Source organism: Scleropages formosus, chromosome 15 (assembly GCF_900964775.1).
Source record: "Scleropages formosus chromosome 15, fSclFor1.1, whole genome shotgun sequence".
NCBI lineage: Eukaryota > Metazoa > Chordata > Actinopteri > Osteoglossiformes > Osteoglossidae > Scleropages > Scleropages formosus.
In genome coordinates, this window is record NC_041820.1 from 8,053,751 (window position 1) to 8,077,189 (window position 23,439).

Genomic DNA, 23,439 nt, shown 5'->3' on the forward strand with positions numbered 1-23,439 from the left:
ACAGCAAAAAAACAAAGTTCAAAGGTCACATTGCATCTTGCATCTGTTTTTTTTTTTTTTTTTTTTTTTATTTTGTTCACTCTCACGTGGTAGTTTTACACTATTTTTATATTCATTAAATCCCAAAAAGTAATTCTTCAACATGCCAGTTCAGAATGTGCAGTATTACCACAATGAAAGAACAGCCCAGCAATGTAACATAAGATAGAGTGCTCATAAAAAATTTAAATATCTTCAGCATGTCTACAGAAAATATTTTTAACCAAAATTACTGGTACCATTGAGCAGTGAATAAATCACAAATGCACTGGACTGTATTTAGAATTTTTGTTTTACAGCACTGCCAGTGTGACGTAACATACAGTTTATGTGAAATTTATGACGTAAAAAAAAAAGCATGTCAAAATCTGCTCAACATGCACGAACGTACTGCGTTCGGCTGCCTTGTTTTGCCGTTTGGAAGCTGGAAGAAGATTCAGCTGAAGAGTATTTTGACCTTGACATGTGACTTGTACCCTGAGAGGAAGTTTTAGTCAGCATATTGCACCATTTGCACTTGGCTAAGCAGTATGACCACTAAGAGCACACTGTACAAACCACAGCCTCTATAGACATGGTATTATCACACCATAAAAGTGTAAATGCAGCTTCACATGGCACTGCAGTCTATATTACTACCTTCTGAATTTATACACTTTTTTATGAAAGCATCTCATGACAGTGTGTGTGAACGAAGCCTGACTCCACTGAAAACCCGGTGGTACCAGCATATCCAGGAACAATCGGATCAAGATCAGATCAGAACAAGCAGTTGTACTTCAAGGGGCAAATTTACATTTATTTGATGCTTTTCTCCAAAGCGACTTACAATGTTAAGCTATTTCCAATTACTTAATCATTTATATAGCTGGGTCATTTTTACTAGAGCAATTTCAGGGTAAGTACTTTGCTCAAGGGTACTACAGCTGGAGGTGAGTTTTGAACCTGTGACCTTTGACCCCAAGAAAGGCATATAAAAGCAGTTGTTTGAATTTGCCCCATGTATGGATATATGATTCATGTATAAATGTATAGATGTTTTAAAAAATAAAAAATAAAACACAGGATATGAGAACAGAAGAGTTTTTTTTATTTACTTCAACAAAGAGTGGATGCGAGTCAGAAAAATCATATATTTAATATGCCGTTCATCAAGTCATCTTTGTAATACAGCATAGGCATGCAGAATAATTATTTCACTGGTAGGTACAGTATAGGCAATTTTATGCAGGTTTATTCTTTGCTAAGTTGAGGGATCTCATGACTTCACTGAGGGTCGTGGAAAATCATTTTACGAGGACACCAGTGACAGTCCTGTTGTTTTGTTATTTTTGGACTTGCTGACTATTGACTTTTTTGACTTGTTCCATGTTTTCATTGACGGAAGAGTTAAACACATTAAGACCAAAATGTTGAATGCAGAAATGTAACTGCCAGACCTTTAGATAGATTATTTCTATTTTTTTCATAGCTGTCTTCAAAATCATATCTTCCACATGGCCACAAGCACAGATTTACAATGGGTGACATTTGCTTCCTACGGGAAGCTGGCCTGAACTTGACCCTAGCAGGCGTGTTTCACTTGTCTCGCCCGCAGTCTGTGCAGAGGACGTCATCGCGGTGAGTGAGGAAGCCGCGGCCGACCAGCGAGACGGAGCACTGCATGCAGGAGAAGCACTCGCTGTGCCACTGGCGCTCCTCGAACGAGATGTACTTCGCACCTGCCAGGCCTGCCACACAGACAAATTACAGGCTGTTGGATGCTGGGAATCATTCCAGAGAAGCTTGTGCCAACAAGCTGGGGTTCTGACTCTAAGACTATCAATTTTTTTTTTTTTTCATTTTTTGAAAACCGCATGAATAATTTCAGCTTTTGTGTCAGATGTTGCCAGCAGGAACTTGCAGATATTTTGAGCAGCAGGTAACTGATGCGAGAAGTTGCTCAAAAGATGCACTTGTCAGAATATACTTGCTTCTTGTGTTAAGGTCGTGTTTTTTTGTTTTACTGTCTCGAAAAATGGTAATTTGCAAATGTCAATTTTGCTATTTTTTTTGCTGTTTATTCATTTGTTGGTTCTAACTATGAACCTTGTTGTTTACATGTTATGTGTTAAGATGCTGTGTGTGTGAACTTCCATGCAGGGATTAATAAAGGACCTGTCCTGTCCTGTCTTGCCCTATGGAAAATTCCCGCTTCATGCATAGTGGACATGACCTGTTTTGACAATAATAACTGGCAGTATGCACTCAAAGAAACGAATGTTGTAGAATTGCCTAAATTCAACAGCTTCCACAGTGTTCATAGCTCACATCTGGTGTTTGTCGGTCATGGCAATCAATAACATTGTGCCAAATATTATACGTTTACTGGGTGTGTCAGTCACTTTAAGTTAGTTTTAATTTCAATGTTGAAATATATTCATAAAAATATCAAAATAAAGTTTTACAGTATTTCTGGTTAGTACTTCTGTATCCATGACTTTAACAGAACTTGATGGTGACTTACAAGCACTCATTTAGCTGATGCTTTTCCCCATAGTGGCTTATAACATTAAGCTACTTACAACTATTTACCTGTTCATGCTGGTGGACCGTTTTAACAGAGCAATTCAGGGTGAGCATCTTGTTCAAGAATACTACAGCCAGAAGGATTTGAATATTTGCAATCTTTGGGTCCAAAGGCAGGGTGACAGTGGGTAGCATAGTGCTTAAAGCTACTACCTTTGGCCCCAAAGGTTGCAGGTTTGATCCCCCCTCCAGCTGTAGTACTCCTGAGTAAGGTACTTACCCTTCATTGCTCCAGAAAAATTATCCAGTTCTATAAATGGGCAAGTAATTGTAACCTAAATATTGTAAATCACTTTGGTGCAAAGCATCATCTAAATGAATAAAGGCAGCAGAGCTAAATACTACGCAACCAACTGTCCCTCCCTTAGTGAAGAAAGCTTGTTTAAAGTTGCAAACACTCCAGTTATGCCTGAACAGACTGCAGGTCCAATTTGTACCAACGCACACTTTCATTAAAAGGCCTAAAGAGGAATGTATGTAAAGAACTTTGTGTTAACTATGCAAGTGAACTGATTTGCTGGGGAGTGCAACTGAAGTGCTTTTTCCAAAGAATAGCCAGCACATGTGGACTTACTGGTGATGGGCTTTGTGCAGCCCACACACTTCTTGGCGTAGAGGTTGCTGAAGCAGTCCAAGCAGTAGGGGTAGTTGTCCCTGGAGGTGAAGCGCTGCCCCGCTAGTTGCTTCCTACACCCAATGCACAGGAAACACTCGCGATGCCACGGCTTGTCCTGGTAGGTTACTCCACCGGTAGTTATAGCCTAAAAGCAAACAAGCACAAAAAAGCACTCATGAAAGCAGCACAGATTTTGCCTGGTGACAGATCATCTCAGTGTTATTTGCTGCTCTAATTTTCTCGGCAATGCCCGTCAGGTTCATTAACTCAGTAGCGTCCAACTTACATTTTCACATAATTTGGCCTACATTATAATGCAGGTAGCCCTTGAGTTACGACAAATATGACTTCTGACCGAGCGGCTGTACAACAGCCATCCATCAATCTTATCATATTATTTTCGAGACCCAACATTCGGTTGTTATGTCTAGCAATAACCACTCCTAATGTTGTACAATAACATCGTTTGGCTGCTGCAAGGCACCATATTTTTTATTTGTTGGGTCTCAGTAAATGTTTGGGTGTCTAGCAATTATTATGCTTTCTTTGCAAAAGTTTTTTTCTTGTGATTCCCCTCAAGTTACTTTTTATTTAAAAAAACAAACATGAATGGTCAGGTGGTGCTGAACAGAAAAGGTGAAAGACAATGCATTTAGAATACATCTAGAAATGAAACTGAAAATGGTAATGCAGCATGAAAAGATAATTATAATGCTGGACTGTATTCATATTATTATTATCATCACCATTAGAATAGTTTTTTCAGCATGAATAATTTGTGAAATTAGTGAAAAAATATGGCAAAGCCCCATTATACACTGTAGCGTTCATGCATGTTGTTTATATATTATTATGGTTTGTCTAATATAAGAGGATCCACTTACGATAAAGTCAAGTTACAACTGGAATGGAATGGAAGTCAAGAGCCACCTGCATGCTTTACCTACCATAAATACAATACATTTTATTGAATGGCACAATAATAAAACGATCATTTAACCCAGACACTTAAACACACAGTGTATCTAAATAGAATTCATTAAAAATATATATTTTAGCATGTCTGTTACTGTAACTTTTACCCATCCGGCCCTTGGACCATTCTCCTGTAATCAATGAGTACCGTCTCAATGTAATGAATGAGTACTATTTTCTGGTGGGAGCAGCTGACAGTGTAGTGGTTAAAGATGCAGCATTTTTGATCTGATGGTTGCTGGTTTGGTGGGGGTGCGGTGGCGCAGTGGGTTGGACTGGGTCCTGCTCTCTAGTGGGTCTGGGGTTTGAGTCCTGCTTGGGGTGCCTTGTGACAGACTGGTGTCCTGTCCTGGGTGTGTCCCCTCCCCCTCCGGCCTTACGCCCTGTGTTGCCAGGTAGGCTCCGGCTCTCCGCGACCCCGTATAGGACAAGCGGTTCAGAAAATGTGTTTGTGTGTGTGTGTGTGTGTGTGTGTGTAGTTGCTGGTTTGACTCGCCTACAGCTGTAGTACCCTTGAACAAGGTACTTACCATTAATTGCTTCAGTAGAAACATTATCCAGCTGTATAAATGGGGAAATAGATGTAGGTAGCTTAACACTGTAAGTTACTTTGGAGAAATGTAAATTATTAAATCTACTGGATGACCAAACCATGTTACCCAGCAGTTTTTACGGTCACTGCTCCAAGAGACTCGCCTTTTTGCAGGCACAGCACTGGTAGGCAAACTGCTTTTCGAAGCATGGCACGCAGAAGTAGCTGTTGTCTTTCGGGATGAAGGACTTGGTCCCTATCGGCTGCTGACAGCGATGGCACAGGAAGCACGTCTCATGCCAGCTGTTGCCCTTGTGCTCCATTTTGCGTGAACCTTTTGCAAGGGAAGAGCAGTAGTACTCCACCTTCTCATCTGGCCATTTAAAAACCAAGAGCTAGAAATACATTGTTATTCAACAGTAGAATTTTATAAATGTACACAGACACAAGACCGTCAAAGTCCAGCTTGGCTGAGAACACATTATTTACTGGTACACATCATTCAAGTACTGTATATGTCTATAGAACTGAGTCATACAGGAACTGCACAGATAATTGTAGCAGGTGATTTAATGGAAATTTATATAGCCATCAGGAGATAACGAGAAAAATGTCTCTGAAAGAGATGTCTTTTGAATCCTGAGATTCAGCAGTTCTGAGGGACAGAGGGAGTTCATTCCAATTTGGGACCCCTTTTTACTGGAACAACCAAAAAAAAACAAAAAAACAAGAGGAGAAGATGTGCAGCACTCTTTCTGGAGTTTACAGATTGAGCAGGTCTAGTCTATTTCAGGTTGCTGAAGCTGCCAGGGATTTTTTGTTTTTGTCTCCACAGATGCCAACTGGCTTATGCAAATACTAGATATCTGTCTGTTGTACCACTCCTTGGAACTATGTTCAGGGCTGTATAATCCAGGCAAGAAGAATGCTCTATAAAATTGAATTGAATTGAACTGAATTAATCCTTTTTAGTTAACCAAAAATTAGAATCAATTAACTAGTATTTGCTAACATTCCTTATTTAAAAATTCCAAATATTATGTCCCTTATTATATTTTGGGACCAAGTAATGTTCTTATGTGCTTTGTCCCTGTAAGTTCCCTTAAGCAAAGATGTCAGCAGACTAAATAATTATTGATTCGTAGTAAAATATATGTGTCCACATTTTAGACAATCATATGCGTTCATCTGTATTTCTGATTTCTGTTTCCTAACCAACCTCATCTATCCACCAATGACCCTGGGATATTCCCAGGGAGGGTGGTGGCCAGAGGGATGCCTTACCGGGCATGATGGTCTTCTTGCAGCTGAAGCACTTGGAGGAGTACTGGTTGGAGTAGCACTCGGTGCAGAGAAGCAGCTCGTCCTTCACGGCAAATGGCTTTTCAGCCAGCGAGCGGCTGCAAGAGCCGCACTTGAAGCATTGCTCGTGCCAGTGGCGGTCCTTGTAGGACAAGTCCTTTCGTTTAAAATGCACAAACAAAACATCTTTTGTGAATTATCACAAAACATCTGAAAAACATTAACAGGCTGTGATGCCTGTCAGCCCTAACTGTTATTTCTGATATTAAGAGCAGTCACAAGTCTAAAGGCATCTTTGCGAGATAGATACACACACACACACACACACACACACACTTTCAGAACCGCTTGTCCCATACGGGGTCACGGGGAACCGGAGCCTACCCGGCAACACAGGGCGTAAGGCCGGAGGGGGAGGGGACATACCCAGGACGGGACGCCAGTCCGTCGCAAGGCACCCCAAGCGGGACTCGAACCCCAGACCCACCGGAGAGCAGGACTGCAGTCCAACCCACTGCGCCACCACACCCCCTTGCCTTTGTGAGATACAATTAATTTCAAATGAATATCGCAGTGTCCCACAACAGGTATGATAAGACCAACAAGGTTTTCACAGTTTAGGAGCTGCAGCATGTCACATGTGATAATAAATTACATAAACAACATTATGCCAGCAAATTAAACCCAAAATCCTTTGCCTGGGCTCGTTCAGCTATGCTTACTTTAGAGTTGCACCCAATGGGTGTGGAGCACTCCTCACAGCAGTTGGAGAACAGGTTCTCGTAGCACTTGGTACAATACTGAGTGTCCTCCTTCAGTACGTACTTCTTCCCCAGCAAGGACTCCTTGCAGTAATGACAGTCAAGCCGCTCAGTTGACATCTTTGCTTTACACCTGGGTATCAATACAAAAAGATGCTTTGTACATACAGTCCCGTTTGAAAGCATGTGAGCCCCTTGTGTCCCTAAGTTTTACCACAAAAAAATTTTTTAAAGACAAGCTGCCTTTCTCTTCTGACACAATAGGTGGGTAATAGCCAGTTCCATGTGCTGTTTTAAAATAAATCATTTGGGTAGTACAAAAACAGAAGTGCAGGAATGAAAATAAGTTGTATTGGTCTATATATTAATATTTTACACAAGAATAATGACCTTGTCTATAGGGTTCACACACAGAAGCACTGTATTATAAATGGGTACAAAAATATGTATAAATATAAAACAAAACTCTTTAGCAGGAGCGGTCAACATGGCTGAATTAATATTATACTCTGAAAAACAATTAAAAAGACTGTTAAATTAATTAACGGTGGTTTATTAGGATTTGCTCGTCGCAGCTGGGCTGTTTGTCAAAGACACTTGTTCCGCTGACAGTTCATTATTAAGGTTACACTGATAAATTCACAAGTTGTCCTGATAAGAGTAACTGGAAAGAGCTCTGTTAACAGGACTTGATCGTAAATCTTCGATGCACCTTGTAATTTCTCTCTCGGTGAGCATGAATCAAATGCCAATGATTCATATTAAATATGGAAACTTTGTTAGGGCAATGCATCATGCATCAGGCATTCTGTAACATTATTATTAATGGTTAGACCGTTAGCTGTGCTAATGGATTTTTTTTTTTGCATCAGATTTATTTAGTAAACAGAATCAATAGGTCATCAGAACAACAGGCCAAGAGCACTCAATTTTTTTTGTCCATCATATTAATATGCCTGCAACTTTGGCAAAATTCTGAGAATTGTTTTTATCTGCGACAGTTTCACGTGCAACGATTGAAAGAATTTATTAACCAATATATTGTTTCACACAGCTCTCCTTTTTAAATGAACAATTTGAAAATGCTTCCGCGTTCAGATTTTTCTTGTTCCTAGCAGATGTAAAAGCTGCGAAATGTTGAAAAGCACACAGTACCTCCACTGCTGATCAGATGCTCAGAGTCCAGGGCAGGGAGCCACAGCACTAAGACCTGCCGTGGGAGGGAGGGGACAGGACAGGGATTAAGCAGGATGTGGGGGGAAAGTCCGTCTATAAATACTATCTCTCTTATTAGTGGTAATCTCCAGGGAGAGGCTGCATGTCGGCCTGTGCATTTCGGGACCTTTTATGGGAGAAGTTTATGTGGAGGATCCTTTTTACACCCACCCCCCTGGTCAATGAGCAATGGCACTGATATTTTTAAGGTGTTGGCAACGCCAAAGTGCCTAAATGGGTGACAGTCCCACATTAATATGAAAAAACAAATCATGATGTGCTGTGTCAATCACCATCATTCAGTGTTATATTTGTAAATAATTCACCTAGTGATGGCAGAAGAGGAGAAATATTCTGGAAGTTCACCTTCGTTAATAAGCCAGATAATAATGCCAGTTGCAAAGGGGGCTGTTGGTCTTTTCTGGCATCGTATTTGGATAGATGTGTCCACCCGTGCGTAACGTTTCACTAAAAAGGCTGGAGAGACACGAAAACCCGAAATGTAGAGTTGTGCCTCTTTCGCCCAGGTTGGGCTATTTCCATGGTGATTCGCCTGGAAGTTGCAGCTGTCGCTGGATGCACCGATGGCAGCTGGGGGGCTCAGCAACTTGGCCTCGGATCACAGGGCCAGTCCTGTCTCCCTGGGTGAGCCCATTCTCCGAAACAGAGAACTAGGTGCGGTCTAACCTAAGGGTAGCCAACCCAACTAAAGATATCATCTGCAGCAAGCGAACCTTTGACATTAGAACACTGCATGCTCACTGTGTGTGTGTGTGTGTGTGTGTGTGTGTGTGTGTGAAGACTAATTTATCTAGAACGCTGTATTTAATTAAATACAGCATTATTCTTTTTCACCTTTTGCCCTTATCCGTGGCACCCAGTATTTACCCATTTACGTGTTTACATTTACATTTACCCATTTAGTTTTGGATGCTTTTCTCCAGGACAAAATACAACTCAAAGCGAACAAAGTGCATTTAGTAGCAGGTTTTTGATGCAGACACATGGCTATCAGCATACGGTTGGCTTGTCCAGTACCACCGTGTTTTACAGGCACACATTACATGAGTAGCTGCCTGTACAAGTGAGTCTGACGGGAAATAGGAAGGTGATTGTGGCAGATGGTGTGATGCAAATTTGTGGAGCAGTTTGGAGGTCAGGGGAGAGGTGTATTGAAAAGAGATGGGTTTTGAAACACTTTTTGAATGCTTAAAGGGACACAGCAGTGCTAAGGGACAGGGGGAGTTAATTCCACCACATTGGAGCAGAAACCCAAGAGCCTTTCAATTACAGACTCACGTGAGTGAGGCCACCAAACAGCCAGCGGTGGAGGAGCATAGCAGACTTGCTGGGGTAAAGGGGATGATCAGGTCTTTAAGGTACTGATGTGTTAATCCTCTGACCATCTTGTAGGCTGTAACCAGAGTCTTGATGCTGGCAGATGCAGGAAGGCAATGGAGAGAGATGAGGAGGGGAGATAAAATGGGAGCACTTCAGTAGGTCAAACACAACTCGTGCAAGCAGCGTTCTGCATCATCTGGAGAGGTTTGCTGGAGGAGGCCAGAAGACCAGACAGTAGAGAATTGTTGTGATCCAGGTACTTCCAGTAATCCATGCTACCAGGTTTCAGATCAGAGTGTTGAGAGCAGCAGAGATTTGAGTTGATTGTTGCTCCCAGGCTCTTGACCAGTTGGACAAAGAGTTCCCATCAGGGGGATGGACCCGCTAGGCCATGGAGGATCTTGGTCCTGAAAGATCCTCACCCTCCCAGCAGACCCAACACACTATTGTTACTGAAGCACTAGAAGGTATGTACTTTGCTCAAGGGTACTACAGTAGAAGTTGCATTTGGACCAGGAGCCTTCAGACTGCAAGGTAATGGCACTAGCTGCTACTCTGCCCACCAACCCTCAACATCGTAGTGACGCCCCTTTCAAAAACTAAAGGCTGCAATAACATGATTCTCATTAGTATGCATTAGGCATGGAAACTTGTTCTTATTCTTGAAATTGCATAAAAATGATGAAATTACATGCTCTCAAAATGCAAAATGTCAAAATGGATACAAACGCAATGTGAAGTGTTAAATATTAGTGTTCATCGTATATAATGGTCTGCTTTAATTTTTCCTCAACAGTTTTCCAAACACATTACTCAGATGGTCCCAGTATCCTGACTGATTATTTATTATGAGCTCCTGGAAATCTTTCACCGGAAATTATTGACAAAACTCTCATTGTAACATTTACCAAGCACATTGGAAGTAGAAAAATAGCCTTGGGTGTTGATCTTGGACATGATCATAACCTGCGAGCAACGATGGCAAAAAGCATTTTAACATTATTTGATCGGTGTTTGGATAAAACACACTTTATTTGCACATTTATTATAATTCAAAATTCATTTTGAATTCATGTATTATAACTCTCTCCGTGCATTCAGTTTAAAAGCAAGCAGGGTATAGGGGAGGGGGTGTTTCGATGGATGAAATTGAAACTGGAACACATACTGTACATACACACATACACAATCTGGCATTGCAGTCAAAAACATTTCTCCTGATATAATTCTCAGAACAGGGTATTAAAGAAATTTCAGATTTAAGGGATTTCACTCATTTTTAAGCCTTAATTAGCCGAATCATCAACGACCTTTATTATTATTGAATTCTAAATTATAAGAAAGACACAATAAATTGATTGTGCAGCCATTGAACAGCTTCGGGAAATCGGTGACCCTGCTATAATTCCCTTTTAAAATGAACTCTTGTTCATTTAATTTAATTTGGACTCACACACTCCTAGAGAGTTTGGAGTCTCTGTTATCGCTCACCAGCCTATCCGAAGCTTGTGAAAGTCCTTTGATGCAGTAGAGTCCATAGCTTGTGAGACCTAAGCACAGAGCCATGTGACCACTGTTATGAACTGTGTTGCACCTGAGACTCAGTTTTCATGCATGTACAGGAATGCAGCAGCATGTGAATTTTTCAGTCATTTCACAAACCGCAGTGGATAAGTATGATTTCCCAGTGATATCTAATGGCTGGCAGCATCTCAGTAAAATTATAACTGTGTCTTCATCAAACCAGTTAAATTATTAATTGTATGGAAGGTTCCAGAGATTTGAACATTGTCGCTTAACACTAATATTTTTTTTTTTTTTGTTTGTTTTTTTTTTAATGGAAGCAGAACTGCCATTGTATGTGTTGGGCATCTTCTACTGACATACGTGCAGGTATGAAAATCAGATAATAATAATCTACAAACACACACAATATATGTCAAAGGTTCAATGATATGTCAGCAAACATCTAATTTATATAAAAGATTTCTGATGCTTGTGTAGCATTGGTGGTTTACATCTTCTGGCTGTGGCTTTGACTCTGGCACAGTTCCTGTGGAGTTTCCATGTTATTCCCAAGTTGGCAAGTTCCACCCAATGGGCCAAGGATGTGTTTCAGATCAGTTGGTGACTCTAAAGTGCCTGTAGCGTTTGGGAGAATGAGTGAGTGTGTGATTTCCCTGTGTTGCTTTGACTTCCCATCGGTGTACCCCACATCATACCTTATGCTTCCAGGTTATGCTCCATGCCACCATGTCCCTGCATTAGGACAAGCAACCAACCAATTTCAATAATCACTTGTCCCAAGCTGGGTCGCAGCGAGCCAGAGCCAATCCCAGAGACATTGGACGCAAGGCTGAAGGAGGGGGGACACACCTTGGACAGGACACTAGTCCATCAGAGAGCCACAACTATTTACCCAGGCACACAGCCAGACAAAGGTACTGGAGCAATTGTAGGGCCAGTACCTTGCTCAAGGGCACTACAGCCAGAGGCGGGGATCAAACCAGAAACCTCCAAAGGCAACCACTCCAACCACGGCACCATCAGCCGCCCTTATTAGGGCAAGCAGATAGTGATAATGAATGATTTTCAGTTTCTTACTCAGCAAAGCAGTGGCGCTGTCCTATTGCCATGCAATTCACCTCCCTTCTTTTCATTCAAAATTGAGGCCCTACCAGGCCTTCTGAAAGTGAAATGGGCAGCAGGTGAAGACAGTCCGTGGACAACACACGCAGTGCCTGTTTAATCTGACTGTTGGAGCAGTCCTGTCAACTGTAAACAGAGATTAACACACCAGAGGTTGCTAGGCATCCCCTCTCATCACTCCAAAGTGTGAACTAAGCCTGGGGAGTGAAGGTCATCTACTGGGGACTCAATGTCAGCAACATTTCACTCTCTCAGGGGTGCTCAATAATGTATTGTCATCCTGGTAAAACATGTGACTTAGACGAAGATCAGACCACATTTGAGGAATCATTCGTGCAGAAATTCGGAGAATTCCAAAGAGCTCTGGAGTGAATGCGATGCACCCTGTCTTGTCTCCACACCATTCTTTGGAAAGCTTTGCAGAACCAATCCAAAAGTCATAGTATTGATATTAATTTAAAACATCGGGGATATGTCAGGGTAAAAGGAGAAGAAACCATGAGCATTCGAAAGCAGCGCAGGACTGAGACCCTTGCGGCATTGTGCTGACAGGCAAAATGGTCCCACCACGACCGGACCGCATTCCTCCAGAGGTCAGGGACTCAGCAACTCGAAACCACATCATCCTTGACAAATGACAGTGAGTTTCAATGGCCTGGATGGGAAGGTGCGAGGCTCTTAGTGAAGCGCTCGGCCAAGACTGTGGTGGCCTTCCAAGGATGTAGTACCAGGAGGTAAAATGTCACACACTATGAGCTTATGGAACCCAACACGTCCTCTGGGACGCGGGATGTGCCTGTAAAATACCACTTCGGTAAGCGCTGCCAAGAGGGCAATCTTCCCCCACCCGGCTGATCTACAGCGAATTACCGTGCTGCATTAGGATCCGATAACTGACAGAAGCTAAAATGGTATCACATACATTTGAAACAATAAACGCTACCCTGATGCTCTACACAAATCCGGTGTTATGTTCTGGGAAAAAAGCTCTCCCTGAGACACTGCGGTCGTCTTTCCTCACCGTGACCTAGCGGTCAGTACGGCAGCTAGGTCCAGTTGTCTCACTGCAGCAACACAGAATGCAACAATTACCACATCGGTTACTCTGTTCTTACATCATGACAAGGTACTAACAAAGATACATGGGTTCAGTTCTCAATGAAGACTTGGCAATGATTCATTCTGGCTCTTCTGGTTATGACCAGTCAAGTTGTATTATTTTTTTTTTGAAGATATTAAACACGTTCCAGTTTGTATTGTAATTTTTCAATTGCATTCTATTTGTTAATCTGTTCTGATAAGTGTTTCACAGCAAAAGCATCCTTCTTCTCCTTGCACAGCCACTGCATGGCTAGTAAACCAGTGTGAGTCCTCCTTAATTCATCTCCCTTCCACTGTGTTCATCGCTCTTGTCTGTTGTTGCTTGGTGTTGGTGATCAGTAACAAGATGCACATGTCTACGGGGTGAATTGGTGGTGAATTTAATTTTAATGTAGCTAAATACAATTAAAAGTGTTATATTAAAATAAGTTTTAGTAAAAAGTATTTTTTATCTGTTATGGCTCTTTCCAAGCCTTGTAAATAAGCTGAAGGACAAATGTTTTATCACATTTTTATTCAATGTGAATCACTGGTAAAAGTAAAATTGCATTTCTAAACAAAGTGAATTCCAGACAGACTTCTGGCCCTAGTTGTGCTTGTAGGCTGAGGACCCAGAGTATGTGATGATGATTATGTTGGGATCAAAGGAGTGACACTAAGATGCTTTGAGCCCTACCTATCTCACAGATCCTACTAAGTGGTCTGGCAGAGCTCCTGTTCTTCTCCTCTGTCTCTCTCAACCGGTGTCCCACAGTGCTCGGTATTGGGTCCTCTTCTCTTCTCGATCTACACCTCCTCCCTCAGGCCGGTCATAGCCTCCCATGGATTCAAATACCACTGCTATGCTGATGATACCCAGCTTTTCCTCTCCTTTCCACCTGGAGCATCAGACATTTCTGCACACATCGCTGCCTGTTGGACATCTCTGCGTGGATGTCTGATTACAACCTCCAACTCAACCTCTCCAAAACTGAGATTCTTCACCTCCCAGCTGGCCTGTCCTCCTGTCATGATCTATCGATCAAACTGGAGAACTCACTCATTTTGCCTGCCTCCTCGGCTAAGAGTCTGGGAGTGACAATTGACATGAGTTTCTCTTTCTATCATCAAAGAACGAAGCCACAGCCCGGTCCTGCAGATACATCCTGTATAATATTCGTAGGATCCGTCCCTACCTCACAACTGATTCTGCCCAACCACTTGTCCAGGCCATGGTGACATCCCATCTGGACGACTGCAGCTCTCTCCTGTGTGGCCTTCCCGCTACTGCCATCGGACCTCTACAGCTGATACAGAATGCTGCTGCACGAGTTGTGTTTGATTTGCCAAAGCGGTCCTACGTATCTCCTCTACTCATTTCTCTGCACTGGCTTCCTATAGCTGCCCGGATCAAATTCAAGACCCTGGTTATAGCCTACAAATGCATCAATAGAACTGCTCCCAGCTATTTACAGGACTTGATCAACCGCTACACCCCAGCCAGACCCCTTCACTTGTCTACTTCTGCTCGCTTGGTGGTCCCGCGCACAGAAGGTAAAGCACGGAGGTTCGCGGTTCTGGCTCCATTGTGGTGGAATGACCACCTCCTCTCACTCAGAACTGCAGAAGCTCTGTCTACATTCAAGAACGGTCTGAAAACTCACCTCTTCCAGACTCACTTCACCTCTAGCTCATGTATGGTGTAAATGTTAATACACCATAACTTTATGATCATGCCCAGATAAGCCTTTACACAGCTGCTACTCCTGTAATGTACGTAAATGTTTGTGTATCTTTAAAAAAAATTGTCGGAAGGTGATCAGGAATCATCTTTTCTGAGTTTTAAGTACAGTACCTACTTGTGTGATGAACATCGGTGCATATGGTGGAAAGAAACAAGCTGTACTTGAGAATCACACGTCTGCAACTGTGTCTCTTTCTCCTAATGTAATGCACAAATTGTATTCTCTGAGATGTACGTCGCTTTGGAAAAAAATCACCTGCTAAATGAATAAATGTAAATGTAAATAAAAAATTGGAAGGGCCACATCGAGGATTGTAAATTTATTATGGGTTGCTGATAAAAGCATGCTTGGAATAATAATTGACCTGCAACCCTAACCCAGACACAAAAAACTGAGGTTATTTACTGACATGACAGAAACCAGGATTTCTGAAAGTAGTCACATCAGATGTCCATCTTTAAAACAACAGCAAAGAGCTGACAGAGTATTTGTGTGAGCTCATACAACGCTTTCATGGTGTTTATTTGACAGTTAGAGCTCAGAGATTGTCAAATACAGGCGGTGAATAGCTACACAGAGTGGCAAAGTGCACCGGGTGGATAGTTACACATTCGATATCAGTGTTATTTCCACCTGATGAAATTGCATGCCTGTAGAACAAATAATTGCACAGGTACAATTTTCCACTCTCATTTACGTTTATTCATTTACCTCACACCTTCAAAGCAACTTACAGTGTTAAGGTTACAATTATTTACCCATTTATACAGCCAGGCAATTTCACTGGAGCAATTTTTGGGCAGGTACCTTGCTCAAGGGTACTACAGCCAGAGGTGAGGCTCAAACCTGTAACCTTTGGGTCCAAAGGAAATTGCTCAAACCACTACCCTACCAGATGTGCCCATTTCTCCATCCTGGTCACCTTAACCCACAGATTTAACTGAGGCTCAGCTCATACGTTTAAAACCACCATCCGCACGGGATAACTTTTACTTTTCCACATCACTGTGCGCCGTTGCTTGAGGAAGTAGAACTGTCGCCCGGATAAAAGACACATGACCCAGGGCGTACAGGAGGATAAAGAGTAAATGCCAGAGCAACAAACAGCACCGAGGTAACTAACAACAGAGCAGAACACGCAGCTCCGACCCCGGCGTCCCCGGGGTCCCATCAGTCATTGCACTGTGTGTTTAGCTTGCCTGCGCTCGCTATTTATAAAAGCGCACCGCATGTCTCCGACGTAAAAAGGACACAGTAATTTGAAAGGCCATGATAAGCTCCTTGGACAGGATAAGAAAGAAGGAAAATTGCCTCTAAGTGCTTTTGCAGTCTTAAGGGTATTTTTAGAAGTGCTTTATAAAAAGAATTGTGAAAAAGCAGCTATTTTGACATAATCCAGCAGTGTGTCCCGTCCATGCTTTAAAAGCCAAGCATTTAGCGGAAATTTTTTTTTTTTGCTGAATAGAAGTTTAAGCAAAATTAGCTTCTTAAGTAATTTACACCTTTATTATACATAAACATTAGAGAAAATTGCCCCTGTTAACAGGGCCCTGGTCCAGAAGTCACAACAGTTTCACACGCCACCAATGAAAAGTGAACTACGTGTTTTTTTTTTTGTTTTTTTTTTAAACACATTCAGCCATACTGGATTTTACATTTACGAGACCTCTGTTCAAGCATTTCCCCACCTGAAGCGCTCGGAAAATAGCAACATGAACCTGCAGTAATGAATGAATGTGTGCCTGCATGCAGAGGAGCTGTGTTTCTCACAGTTACAGCATCACTATATGATTTGCGGACCAGTGACAGCTGTTATAACAAAAAGAAAAAGATATTTAATCAAATTTAATTCAAGCTGTCACATTTAAAATTTGTACAATACCAGTTAAAACGGTTTACTAACTACAAATAAAAATGCAAGTACTAACAGACAACACGGCTCTGAATTACAGGTAAGGATTTATGGTTGCAAGGAAATATATGGCAGGAAATAATTTACTGAAGTAGCATAAGCTGCTGCTACTCAAGTGTTCTACCAAGATGATTGAATTTATTACGTTCAGTTATTTAAATGATTGTGATCATACAGCCCTCATCCTGCAGAAACTGTAATAAACACAGTTGGCACAACAGAGAGGGACTAATAGAGATTAACTGTATAGTGTCACAGTTCACATTATTAGTATCAGAGGTGCAAACTCTGGACCACACAAATATAGTCCAGATCTCACTACAGTTTTTAATATCAGTTATGTTATTCAATTTTTATTCACACTGGTCCCGTTTATGGTGCTTAAGGTAGATCACATGAGCCATTTCTCCCTTTCCTTGACGAAAATGTCACTCCACTTGCGCGTGACCTCCAGGTAAATGTCCGATTTGTGCGGCAGGTAGTCCTGGTAAACGGTTTTGCCTGCGGTCTTCGGTATGGCTTTCTCGATTTGGGTGCCCTCGTGCCACTCGTTGAAGGACGTGATGGAGATGATGTCGGCCCGGACGTCCACCGCCGCGCCCAGGGCCGTCTCGTAGTACTTGCCGTTGATGCGGTGACGCGTGTTCTGGCCGTTCCAGGGCCTGATGCTGGTGTCCATGTAGCCTGGACCCACGCTGGGAATGAAGAGCAGCTCGTTCCGGTCACAGAAGCCTTTGATGGACCTCCAGTTGCTGTGCGAAGAGCCGTAGGTGAAGCCGTTGGTGGCAAAGTAGGTGTAGACGCCGTCGAAGCCAGCGGTCAGGATATCATTCTTGTGCTTCTCTTCCACCAGGAGGGCAACGAAGAGGCCATCGTAGGGTGTGTTCCTGACGCTGTGGTGGCCCGTGTCCTTCAGAAGTCCGGCCCATTCGTCTGGGCCAACGAGATAGGAATCGTAGATGTAGAACAGAGGGCGAGGAGCGCCGCTGCTTGACTTGTAGCGGTAGAACGCAGGATGATTGCCGTATCTGTGCAACAAAACAGAGAGGTTTATAAATGCATTAGAACACATAAATGTTATGAACACCATCAAGCCTATTAAATTACCACTGAACTTCTACATAACGTCATACGACTACTTTAAACTGACAAATATATCTGACACTTATGGAAATGGATGCACTTATTGTGAAAATTATTTTTTGTCATCACCTAAGGTTTTCGTGCTACATGCAAAATTTAGAGAAGCTACCATTGAGTTACCTGTATCTGCAAGTTTATATTCTACATGACAGTGCATTTTTGACATATTTATTCTCTAAATTCATAAAAGGACATGTTTCAGTTTAAGGGATGGGAGTGGTAGACACTGAAAATGTATTCAATATGATATCTGCAGTACATTTTTGATCAGAATTTAAATTTTCATTGCAGAAAAAAAGAAAGGAAAAAAAAAAAAAACAGGGTACAATATTCCGGATTTAATTCAAGCCAGGCCGTATGATTCAGTTTTTATTCTGTGGCAAAATAAAAAGTTTAAATTTGTTGATTTCTTTGGAGTTCATCGATAAAAACAAAGAAGGAACACGGCTGATAGCAGGACTGGAAATTAATTCCCTCACATAAGGGGCCCAAAATCTAAAGGCACCCAGCATTCAAAGAGGGTCTCTGAACTCCTCCCTTTGAGACCCCTTTCCCTGCCGGGCTCCTTACAGCTTCGTAAGTCAGCCCACCAGCAACTGCTGGGTTTCAACCACCTGTTTTCTTATTCAGGTGTCACTTCAGAGGCAGCTACTCAAATACCAGTGCAAGGAAAATAGTGGCGTCCAACAAGGTGTGCTTTACTTCCGTATCTTGAAGATGCCTGTCTGTTGTAGTTACCTTTTTTCTTTTTTTTTTTTTTAATAAATACCCAGTATAGTACAAAATATAAATGTAATTCAATAATTCACTCACTTCTCCACAATGTACTTGATGTTGGTGAACATGCTCTGTGCATCTCTGCCTTTGTATGGCTCAATGTGAAAGACAACCTGTCGAAAAGAGCGGGGGGAAGAAAAAAAAAAAAACACAACACACAAAGGTTATACAGTGACAAACTCCTACAGCTACCAAACTGCCGCTGCCCGTGTACTTACAGAAGAGCTGAAATACGGGCTAAGAGTGTGCTTCTGGAAATGAGGCGATTTGGCAATTATTCCCCACGTGGCCTTGCTTAATTTGCAAGAACGGCTGTTTTTAATCGAGCAGCTGCACTGAAATAGCGCTCCCCGCAACGGACGATTAGAGGTTTCTGGACTAAATCAGCAGTGCTGCCTCTGACAGACAGAGGGGGAGGAACGCGGACCGTGTAATCCACGCTGCCCAGAGCCGGGGAATGTCTGACACATGCCTGTTCCTGGCACTCGGGCAAGGCTGGCGAGACCTGTGCTTTATAACTAGTGGTGGGTGGCTTGCTTTTATCACTAAACACTTTTTACTGTGGTACTTCATCTGTCCTTCCTTTTGCTGTAACTGCTTCGGCAATGGGGGGGGGGCCATGGCGGTCCAGAGCCTATTCTGGAAGCCTAGGGTGTAACGTAGGGTACACCCCTGCATGGGGAACCAGCTCTTCACACACAAGTCACACACACTCGCATATTCATCTCCTTTAGGCAATTTAGAGTCACCAGATCATACGAAACATACGTTTTGACTGTGGGAGGAAACCAGAGCTCCTGGAAGAAACCTCCTTGATCAGAGAACATATTCACAGACTGAGCTGGATTGGAACGACCGCACTGACAGCCCTGGTGCTGTGAGGCACTAGTGCTACCCACTGCTCCACCATGCGACCCTGTACATCTAATGCTGTAACAGCTTCACACCCAAATGCACGTCGCACAGGAATTTATTAAGTTTATTACAAGTTCCCATACCCGCTTTGCCAGAACAACATACCTTCAATTGATATTTGAGAGCCAAATCGAGAACCAAGGGGACAATGTCATCTGTAGGCTCCCCGTTATCATCCTTCATGCCAGGTGGATACCAGGAAAGGGCAAGGACACCTGAAGGATTTTGTGCAGATCCACACAATTCAAAATATCGTCCCTTTATAAAACATCCAAACAAGAGACATTAATAAAAATATATACAAAGAAGTGCTGGCTCAGCATTTGCTCAGGTCTTTATTCTTTTGTACTGGTATATTACTATCATACTGGCTCCTCTCCTTATAAAAACAAGTGGGCCTGTTTATAATTCAATTTGTTTGTATCTCACTACTTAGCCGCAATAAATAATTCAACAGTAATATAGACATCAATTAACTTACTTGTGGATGAGGTCCTGTGGAAATTTTGGATATAGCTAAAATAAAAACGTCATGTATATTAAGTATTTCATCAACCGTCTTCTTTGACCAGAATGCGATAAATAAATTCCTTGCCCTTCCTCGTCAAATTAAAACCAGAGAATTCTGCGAGACCACAAGGATGGCAATCTGAAAAGCCACGCTACCTGAATGGAAACATTTTTGACCTTCGCAATGAGTTATACAAACAAATTAAAAATAAAAATAAAAAAAATAAATAAAAAAACGGACAAGGCAACTTTCCAGAAACGACCGCACAGAAGGAGAAAATCTGCAGCGACCTACCGACGGCGGCCGTTCGCAGCTGCAACATGTGCGCCTCGACGACTGATGGGTCTCTGGAGGAGTACGCGCCCAACGCGGGGTAGAAGTTGGCGCCGATGTCCTCTGGGGGGCTGTGCCGGCCTTTTGGGTAGCCAGCGTCCACCTTGGGGTCCCAGTGCGGCACGACCGGGTGGTCCCAGTGGATGTACTTGCCATCAAACTGCGGATTACCATACCAGGTGTAGTAGAATGCGTGCAGGTTGTAGTTCGGGGCTGGAAGGTTCTTCAGGGAGGCGTCCAGACCAGGGGTCTCCATTCCGGGTGACTTCCTGTTCACACCTGCAGGGGGCACTTCAGCGACCACCACTTGCTCCGGAACATGTGTCTCCGCATCCTTCTTGTCCATCTTACTGAGGTGAGGGAGAAGTCCGAGTCCGAACGGACTGCCGGTGACAGAACCCGCCGGTCTTAAGGACTTCAAGGCAGTCGTAATGACAAATATGAGGAGGACGAGCACAGCCGCCACGACGCAGCTCTTGAGCCTAACCCTCGCCATCCTGCAGGAGCCTCAAATTCATCTTAGAGCATCTCTCACGCTGGCGGGGAAGGCGGGTTACCGTGATCAGTAACTCTGGTAGAGCTTCAAACGCAGAGACGAAGATCTTCACCTAAAAGCTCTTCACAACAGCATCTTCGTCCTCGGTGCCAGCGTGCGCCAACGTTCCTCTGCAAAGACACACGGGTAACTGTCACAGCACCCCATCACCTACACGCTCTACTCCATTAGCAGCCACACAATCGCAGATGGTGTGTGTCCCAAGTGTGTGCAGCACCCTGGCCATCGTGAGTCATGAGCGAAGGCATTTTGTCTGAGGCTCCGCTGTGATCGTGCAGCAATCAGACCTTTCCTCCTCACCAGTAACTGGGCAGATCCAGGACACACACAATACTCACAAGTAACATATACACACACACACTTTATATATATATATATTACACAGAATGTGTGTATATACACATAATATATATATATATACACATAATACACACAGAATTACGAGCAAATAGAGAGAGAAGTTACAAAGTGATTCACTGTAATTGTCTGATTTTTTTTTAATATGTATTAATATCTATTACATATACACACAAAAACTCATGCTTTTCTATTTAAAGAAAGTTTATTTAAATGTTATATTTGTATTTTAAGCAATATACAATCATTTTCCTATTTATACAGCTAGGCAATATCTACTATATCTGTTCAAGATAAGTACCTTGGTTAAAGGTAGTAATGCAGGAGCAAGGATTTGTACCAGATTCTATCTGATTGCAAATCAACGATTCGAACCACTACGCCCCCTGCTGACCCAGGCTGTAGGTACAGCAGAATTAAATATTTTGCAGCACAGTATGGTATTTTTTTTCCATTCAATATTTTTATTTTTTTTAAACCTGTATGATGTGGGCCTGCGAGGAGAACTCGGGACTTTACGCCGTGGGCTGGAGCAGCAGGCCGGTCTCATATGTCCAGGGTCAAACGTCCTCCTGCAGGAGACAAAGTCCAGGACATTCTGTAGTCGAGGGACGCTTCATGTCACAATCCATGAGCGGGGGCTGCGACCCAAAGTCCGCCTGTGTTTATATGACCTTAGACACATAAAGCAAAGAGCGCATACAGTGTATCCTACGGCACACACACTTCCAAATCGTCTTCTGTATGATACTGTTCACATGTATTACCATCATCACCATGGTAAAAGAGAAATTTAAAAAAGAAAACAGTGGATTACAAGAATTATCTTTAAAACCATAATTATGCCATAAGTCTTATTAATTTTTAAATCTTTAATGATGGTAAAAGAGAAGGGTTAAACCAACGGACTGCAATAATTTTCTTTTAAACCCTAAGTTTGCATTAATTTAGAAAAAAAAAAAAAAAAAAAAAAATCTTTAGAAATATTATATATTACAATAGTAAAGGAGAAAGGGCTAAAAAATAACGGATTAAGGGAAGAATATTCTTTACAACCCAGTGGCCCAGAGTTCACTTTTTTAAAATCTTTAAAATCATGCACGATGAGTGTGTTCAGTACAGCAGGTTACACTCGTTACTGCTCCATTATTACCATTTACAGCTCATAAGTTCACATAAATACCAAATATTAATTAGGCATCACCTCACGCGCACCGTTTCCCATCCGAATAAAGAGAAATTGCTTCAGAAACAGTCCGATCGACATGTAAACACACCGATTTTTGGGAACTGCGCACGCGATGGCGTGTGTGTCACGTGTGTGTGTGTATGTATATACACACACACACACACACACACACACACACACACACACACACACACACACACCTCTTTAAAGTGCCTCTCCAAACACCGACGCGCGCCCCAGGGCTGCTCTCCGGCGATCAAAGCTACGTGGTTTAATTGCATTGGATTTAAAGCTGAAACAAGGAAAGAAGGAAGAGGAAACGCGGAAGTGAGCGCGGAGAGTCGCGGAGCCAAAATGGCGCCCAGAACTCAGTTTCAGTTTTAATTGCATTGGATTTAAAGCCGAAATAAGGAAAGAAGGAAGAGGAAACGCGGAAGTGAGCGCGGAGAGGCGCGGAGCCAAAATGGCGCCCGGAACGCAGTTTCATTGCAGGAAGACGGGGTTCGTGACCCCGCTGTCTTTCACCTTTCCCCCTCGCGGCCACTGATACGACCAGAGAGACTAAGTGTCGGAAAAAAACATAATTTAATAGGGTGCGTGGTTTGTACTCCACAAGGTAAAACTCCACACGGCGTTATTATTGGAATGTTATGCGGATATGAAAAGTAGGTATGATGTCATTGTGGGATGGCCCCCTTTTGCAATTCTTATATTTGGCCACGAGGTGGCAGTAAACACCGTGATTAAAATGTCGAGATACAGACAAAGGTATTTATGAAGCACTGGTGTGGTTAACTAGAAGTTTAAATGATTAATTTAACGCTGTAATGAAGCCGAAGCAGATTTTATTTTTTTCAGTAATTCAAGTATTGCAATAGTTAGACAGTAAGCAAAATCACTTCTTTTAGGCTCAGTACATTTAT

The 23,439-nt window shown here is 42.5% G+C and overlaps 2 protein-coding genes across 3 annotated transcripts; both read right to left on the bottom strand.

Moving 5' to 3' along the window:
* Positions 1-1,568: 1,568 nt before the first annotated feature.
* Positions 1,569-6,913, bottom strand: fhl5 (four and a half LIM domains 5). The gene is made up of 5 exons (XM_018730277.2): positions 6,755-6,913; positions 6,015-6,189; positions 4,895-5,064; positions 3,182-3,368; positions 1,569-1,769 (listed from the first exon to the last, which is right to left on the bottom strand). The coding sequence occupies exons 1-5, from the start codon at positions 6,911-6,913 to the stop codon at positions 1,618-1,620; spliced, it is 843 nt and encodes a 280-aa protein (XP_018585793.1). The 3' UTR covers positions 1,569-1,617.
* A 9,397-nt stretch (positions 6,914-16,310) lies between these two features.
* On the bottom strand, positions 16,311-22,834 carry manea (mannosidase, endo-alpha). 2 transcript variants are annotated; one of them, XM_029258761.1, is made up of 6 exons: positions 22,717-22,834; positions 21,807-21,899; positions 20,376-21,080; positions 19,676-19,785; positions 18,692-18,768; positions 16,311-17,763 (listed from the first exon to the last, which is right to left on the bottom strand). In XM_029258761.1, exons 3-6 carry the CDS (start codon positions 20,908-20,910, stop codon positions 17,127-17,129), a joined length of 1,359 nt encoding a protein of 452 aa, XP_029114594.1. In that variant the 5' UTR covers positions 20,911-21,080; positions 21,807-21,899; positions 22,717-22,834; the 3' UTR covers positions 16,311-17,126. The 2 variants fall into 2 exon arrangements, with proteins under 2 accessions (XP_029114594.1, XP_029114595.1); XM_029258762.1 differs by lacking the exon at positions 22,717-22,834 and adding an exon at positions 22,532-22,646.
* Positions 22,835-23,439: the final 605 nt, after the last annotated feature.